General features: G+C 40.1%; 1 protein-coding gene across 2 annotated transcripts in view; it reads right to left on the bottom strand.

The window, feature by feature from the left end:
• Positions 1 to 257: 257 nt before the first annotated feature.
• Positions 258 to 7,519, bottom strand: part of hars (histidyl-tRNA synthetase) — a 57,511-nt gene continuing 50,249 nt past the window's right edge. For both annotated transcript variants that reach the window (XM_060915254.1, XM_060915253.1), the window contains one exon: positions 258 to 484. In XM_060915254.1, the coding sequence (XP_060771237.1) occupies positions 425 to 484 (60 nt within the window). In that variant the 3' untranslated portion in view covers positions 258 to 424. The remainder of the gene's footprint in view (positions 485 to 7,519) is intronic.

Genomic DNA, 7,519 nt, shown 5'->3' with positions numbered 1-7,519 from the left:
CGCATTTTACGCATTGTGCCATTGCCACAGCTGCATGATCGACTGAGTACATAATTACCTGAACAAGCAGGTGTACAGGGGTTCCTAATAAAGTGTTTAGTATACCCTGAATTACGTACGAGTTTGTATTTACTAGCATCAATGTGAACTTAGCAACAATAAAAATCTCAAACCTGCACACTGCGAATATTACTGATGAATGCTGACCAAACATCAGTCCTTATGCAATTAGTGAAAGCAATAACAGACACCAGGAATAGAACATCATATTTATTTGGCATGTTTGACCTGATCAGGTTTATTTATTACAGGCAGGAAATAGACATGATAGAGTAACACATTGTGGGTACATGTAAAAAGTTGCGACTGGACTCTCAGACCCACGGAGGGTGTATTGGTACATGATAAATAAGTGCATCTCTATTTAGGCTTGTGACGTCCGCTTCTTGATTTCTTCCACCAGTTCTGCCCTGGACACATCCACCTACACAGGACAAACAAACATGGTTTGCACAGATGTTACTAATACATCATTTTAACAGTTAACTTTAAACCTAGGAAAAAAAAAGTTGCTTAATGTTCAGAAGTTTGTTAAAAGATACAGGAATACTCAGGAAACAGGTTCGCTGGTTTCACAAGACCAGAACTGAACTTCTTGGCCTCAGCCAACCTAACAACGCCATCCGTACAGTGAAGCATGGTGGTGGGAGCATCATGTTCAGTGAAGTCTCTACATGTTCACTGCTACAGTATTTCATTTGCACCTTCTAGCCTTATGGAGTATTACGGATGTTTTAGTGACAGAAGAAAAGAGAAGAAGCAGCCTTTGTCACACTCAAGCACAGTGAAATTTGTGACCCCTCACCGAATCCAGGGACACATGTCGGCCGAAACGAATCCGAGATAATCGCAAAAGAAGCATTTTTTTTCGAAATTTGTGATTTTTGTTTTTTTCCATCATGTGCAAGTTGAGATCTTGAAGAATGCAATCAGTATTTCAGATAATAGATTGTTTTGTTGGAAAAGCATACATTTTTTGTTGCAAATTGTCTCGTTTTTGTCAGGACTGTAGCCTGCTGGGGGGTGTGGGTAAATTACCATATGGGCCATTCACATGATGATTTAAGTCTTTTTTTTTTTTTTTCGCGAATCAGCTGTATGTTCCGAGCGGAGCTCGTGGCTACTTAACTGCATACAGGCATGTAATTTCACTATGGAATGAGCGAGCTAAACAGAGCACAGAGGAGCTGAAAACCGCGAAGCAAACAGACACTTGGTATTTACATCGGAGATAACCATTTCTAGCAAAAAAAAAACGCAACCTCGTTTTCCAGATTGAATGGAATACTTGAATGATCGGATGATACATGGACCGTTTTAGGATTACATTCCATCGGAGGCATTGGTGTGTGCAAGGCGCCGTTTCTCTTTCTGATGGGGTGAGTTTATTAATCTAAGGCTGTGTGGTTATTTTTGCATGTAACGGAGAGTGTTGTGGTTTGGTTAAGCCTAGGTCACAACCGGATGTATGATTTTTTGGCCGTGTGATTTTTGGCGTTTCCCAAATCGCTGCGTTTTTTTTTTTTTTGTTCATGGAGAAAGACGCGCGTTGGCCGCAAGTTTGTCTTGCAACCTGAAAAAAACATAAGCGCCCGTAGAGTTTGTTTGACATGACAAAGAACCTCTGCGGCCAGTCTGCGGCTCGAAAATCAGCACATCACACGCGCACTCTCGTGCGTTTCATGCGCGCTCTCCGTGTGTTTCTTGCGTTTTTTGCATGTAGACCGGCCGTAGGAGCACGGTACGGCCGGTTGTGACCGAGGCTTTACATGAAACTAGCGTTGTGTTAGTTGTGTTATCATCGTGCTATCTTTCTTTCTTACGGTGTGAGTAATTTTTCAACCACAAAACGTTAAATTATACTTTAGGACTTATTTTTGTACTTCATAATTGTGTTGGGCATACTTTGCATGGAAGGAAAACTGACGTGGTGATCTTTGTTTACATGAAAGTAGTATCGTGCTAGCTAGTAGGGGGTAGGGCTTTCCTTAATATCATGCAAATGAGCACCATTATGTGCCCGCTCTACACCCAGAGTAGCTGAGATGGAAAACTTTGAGGACGATTTTCTCCCTTTCCTGTTTTAAGAGTTATACACTTTCAAAAGGCCACACATTCTTCAAATATTGTCAGATCTCCACATGGAAGGCATCATTGGAAAGCTTAGAAACTGTACTTTCTGAATCTGTCAATAACTCAAAATGCCCCCGGGCCGACATTTGTCCCTGGATTCTATGATCTGCCACATTTGTCCTGGGACCAGTTGGAGTTGGGTGTCTTGCTCAAGGGCACTTCAGCCCAAGGCTATGTTAACCTAACCGCATTTCTTTGGACTGTGGGAGAAACCCATGCAAACTCCACACAGAAAGGGCCCCGTCGGCCACTGGGCTTGAACCCAGAACCTTTTTGCTGTGAGGAGACAGCACTAACTACTACACCACCGGATCAAGTAACATGTCCTTGATAGGCATGTAACGATTCACGCAATTCATGATATTGGGTTCACACTCTGACACCCCATCCCCCTGATTTTTTTTTTTATATATCAACTCAAATATTCCTTTTGTTAAATAAAAAATGTTTCATTTTCTTAATAACCAACATTTGAAAAGGTTGGATTAAAATAAAAGTCTATTGACTAAAATAGTCCTTTTATTAATTCATTTTATTAATAAACTTGTGAACATTTCTACTCCCTCCATTTGCTTCTCTTTTCTTGTTATATCTGTTTGTACAGTCAGTCAATCACACAACAGCTCTTTCCCATTTTAGATCTGTTTTTGTGTTTGTTTTCAGTGCATTAGAGCTGTGTTACTTCTGCCTAGGGTGAAGTCACAGGTATACCTGCTACTGGATGTTATTTCGCCCTCTGCTGTCTAATCAACGCACTTCCAGCTAGGAATCAGAGCATCAGCGACGCAGTAGCTCACACGGCCGTACCGTGAGAAACCAGACTCGTTTATAATTAGCCAAGTTGCTAATTCTCTCTTCACGAGAACAATTCGAACAACTTGATCTTAAAACAATCAGAATCAAAATCCATTGAAAACTCAGGGAGGAGTGGAGAATTTTTGTGACTTGTGGACAAAAGGATGGACGACGGACACCTCGTGATGGCAATAGCTCATCGCCCTACGGCTGGTGAACTAATTACGTAGCCTGGTAATCATCACGATTCACTTTATTACCTCGCCCGCTACGGAGTAAGCGGAGCGAGGTATTGTTTTCGGTTGTGTTTCTTTAACGATATTACAGGAAAACGGCTGGATCAATCTTCATGAAACTTTCAGGACAGATGGGCATTGGTCTCAAATCAGGGCTCGAAATTTGCGGTGGTCTGGTCACCCGAGGCGACTTAATTTTTCCATTTGGCGGGTAATTCCTGTCACTAGCCAGCCCAGCTGGCTAGTTGAAAATAAAAAATATACATGAAGCGAAGATTCAGACACACCGTCAACTAAAGCCGCCACATATTAAGCGCGTGCCATGTCTGTGTTAATCGATGTGTTTATCAGCAGGACGGAAAATACCGAAGAATTCCGAATCATATCGCGTACGAGTCAGGCTGTCGTTTTTTTCACTACTGCGCATGCATATAACACATCTCGTTGAATATCGCGGTAATCACGTGCAGTATTGGACCAGGTGGGTGGAGCACAGAAGCACAGCAGGCCAGAACTGAGTTCTCAATGAACTATTTATTGCTAGCTTTTCAGCCTTTTATCACTTCCCAGCCGCACGCACGCACACACACACACGTGTTCTGGTTGGGGAGAGAGAGCTCCCTTTCTCTGCTCTCCTCTCCTTTTAAAGGGCGCGGTCACTGGGGAAGACACACAAACACAGGTTAATCCCCATCAGGTGCAATGATTCCACCACTTACCTTCCCTGACTCCGCCCTCCATTCACAGGCCGACGCTTGGCCACGCCCCCGCTGCCAAGTTGAATGTTATCAAATTCAATAGATGTGGCTGCATTATCGCCCATTTAAACACGTGTTTTTGTTGTTGTTTACATCTACATCTGCCAAAGCTACGCTGCGATGTGGAATTTTCTGAAAGGTGTACAGAAACCGCCAGAGACGGGGACAAAGTGACCTCGGTCTGAAGAGAAGAAACGACAAAGGACTTATAAGCAAACGTGGGAGCAGGGTAGGCCTTGGCCGCAATACGATTTTTATGGAATAATTAATTTTTTTCGAGTTGATTCCTAGTCAATACGAAGCTCCTAATGCTTTCTCTCTCATAAATGGTTAAATACAGAAAGCATGTTGGACATATTTTGGGTGCTATAGTCATGATAGTAAGTAGATTTGCTTTCAATACTCATACACCAAGTTGCCAAGTTTTCCAATATATTATTATTTGTTGATATTATATTATGGTGCTCTGTGTTGTTCTCATTTATGTATTTAACAACAGTATCAAAATACTCGGGTCTTGAAATAAATGCACATTAGGGTGCATCAGTTGCCCTCACTTTCATAAAATCTGATGCATTTTTGTTTGGGTGTTCCTTTTCACCAATAAAGACATCCTGTAAAATGTTTTGACCATATTCAAAAGTCTAATGGTGGCACCATGAGGTTCATTTTTTTTTTGTTGCCAAAAAACGCTTATTTTATGTTTTCGCGTAAGGTTTGAATCACAATGTTGAACTCCATTTATTGATTTCTTGTGAGCCAGAGATCATGTTAAGAACCTTTGCAAGGGATTGAGAAGCATTAATGTGATTCAAAGTAGTTGTTTAATGTGATTCAAAGTAATGTGTTTAAAAGTAGTTGAACAATGATTCAGTGAACAGCTAAAACTCAAACTGTGCTTGATAATATATTTAGAATATGGACTAAAAATGTGTATCTAAGATATTTGATATCCTCTATAACAGAGATTCTCAAACTGTGGTACGCGTACCACTAGTGGTACGCCAAAGAATTAATTAAATATAAATAAAAAAATAAATAAATAAAACATGAAATACTGTCCATAATATCCGAATGGATGAAAATATCTTATTAACCGATGACAAGAAAATGAAAGGAGATACAAATTAAGTTAATAATTTTAAAAAAAGTTTGCAAGTGCTTCTGAGTAGCCATACGTAGTGTACGTACGCATTCCCGCCGGTTCCGCTGACAGACGGTTATCCGCCATTGGTCGACTAGGCTGTGATGGGAAAAGGTGGAGGTGGCTTTGCTAATTATGACGAGTACGACAAAATTACTGTCGTGGCTTAAATCCGCGAATGGGAGCGTGGATCAGGACAGAGGGAGAACTGAAGAGGACGTGTGTGAGCCGAGCGCGGATGCTAACGACAGTGGCAAAACCAGCTCCAGAACTGCTAGCAAACGGCAGAAACCAGTAAGGAGGAAGTATGACGAAAAATACATAAAACTGGGATTCATTTGGAGCGGGACAGAGGAGCTGCCCAGGCCGCAGTGTGTTGTATGCGGGGACGTTCTGAACAATGAGTCCATGAAACCGTCGCATCTCAAACGGCATCTTACAACCAAACACACAGCACTAAAGGACAAACCAATGGATTTTTTTTTTTACGAAAACGTGATGAACTGAAGCAGTCCAAGTCCACCATTCTGTCCTATGGTACACCCGTAGCCAAAGCACAGGAAGCTTCATATCGTGCCAGCCTCCTGATCGCCAGAGCCGGTAAGCCGCACACAATCGGGGAACTGCAGCTATGCATAGCCTGTTTTGATTTTTTTCAAGTACATCAAGTACAGTACTTTTTTTTTTTTACTTAACATTTAAGAACAGTACAGTTATTTAACTTTTAAGTACATTCATTTAATATTTAAGAACTCTTAATATTTATTTTAGTACAATGTTTATTTCACTTTTATGTGCAATTAATTTTATTTGATTCATTATTTAAGTACAGTGTTTTATTTTCCTATATTTAAACACAGTGTTACTGTTCAAAGTACTGTGCGTAATGTTACAGTGGCCAACAATATTAAATATACTTGTTAAATAAAACCTCCGCCTTGTTTTTAATGAATACTTAGGCCTACTACGCTACTGTATTTTAATGTTGGTCATTATGGTGGTACTTGGAGAGCCAAGTATTTTCTGAGGTGGTACTTGGCGAAAAAAGTTTGAGAACCACTGCTCTATAAGGTGCCATAATGTTTCATGAAAAGTGATCGAAATTGTCATAAAAGTCATAAAATAGCAGCTTTTTCCATAACTTTGAGCTCCTGGTGCCACCATTAAACTTTTGAATTTTGTCAAAAATATTTCACCCAGTGTGTTTTCTTACCAGAAGGAGCATAAAAACAAAAATGCATCATGATCGGAGGAACTTTTCATTTTTAGGGGGCAACTGATGCACCTTAATGCACATTAGTCATGAACAATGGTAACTACTGAGCAATTCCAGCGTTATGGACGTGACACTTGAACTCAAAATGGCAACAAATGACCCAGTGCATGTTTTATTGTCTCCCAGTATTTAAACAGGTGTTGCATATTTTAAGGCTGTACCATACTGGAGAAGTGATAGAGCAAGAACAATTCCCATAGTACATCTAGGGCATGCCAGAAAATGCCAATAAAAGATGCGTTATGGATGTGACAGAAAAAGTATCACTTTTCTTGGGTGACTGTACGTTTTTATCAAACTCTATGAAATTGTAAACCTAATGTCGAAATGGAGATATCCGTTTGATAGAGGGGTGCAAGGTGAATATTAAAAAATCTTTGTTTAAAATATTTTGTATTTCATGCAGAGTTTCGGAAGGAAAAGTCAGCGTTATGGATGTGACAAAATTCCGTTATGGATGTGACGCGTCTGAAATAGACATGGCATATGTTTAGAAAATCAGCAATTTAACCACCATAACCCTTTGAAAAACTCTCTAAATATCAGCTAAAACTATCAAAGTTCTGAAATAATATTTAGGATGGCTATTGTTTTGCTGTTTTGTGGATTTTAGCATACATTTCTGTGGCTTGTGGCAATAATATAGAATTGTACATGATCAAAGTTGATTTTAGCTTGGGGTTTACATTATAAGAAAGAAAGACTGGCATATTAAGGCGAAGGGAACAATTATTGTGACAAATTGGTTCAACTTATTCACATCTGTAAAATACAGGCCTAGGTGATATCTCTGGGAGTGGTTTTGATATTACATGTTGCTTTATTTTTGCATGGTGAGGTTGACATTTACATGGAATTGCCCTACTCTCTTTTGCGTTATTTTTGACAGAAGTAAAATTCATACATGAACAAATTTTGGCTAGCTGATTTTCTGTTTGGCGAGTTACTTTGGAAGGTAACTAGTCCGGCTGGCTGGTGAAAAAAAAAAAAAAAAGAATTTCGAGCCCTGTCTCAAATAGAACCTCCAACATTGAGGGTCGTCGTCACCAAAAAGGTCAAAATCCTTTTTGTTGTGTCTACTGCCTCATATAGAGGCGCTAGCCACTACGTCATCGTG

Source organism: Neoarius graeffei, chromosome 2 (assembly GCF_027579695.1).
Source record: "Neoarius graeffei isolate fNeoGra1 chromosome 2, fNeoGra1.pri, whole genome shotgun sequence".
Taxonomy (NCBI): Eukaryota; Metazoa; Chordata; class Actinopteri; order Siluriformes; family Ariidae; genus Neoarius; species Neoarius graeffei.
Note: the sequence above shows the minus strand (reverse complement) of the source record. Positions and strands in the feature narration are given on the sequence as shown.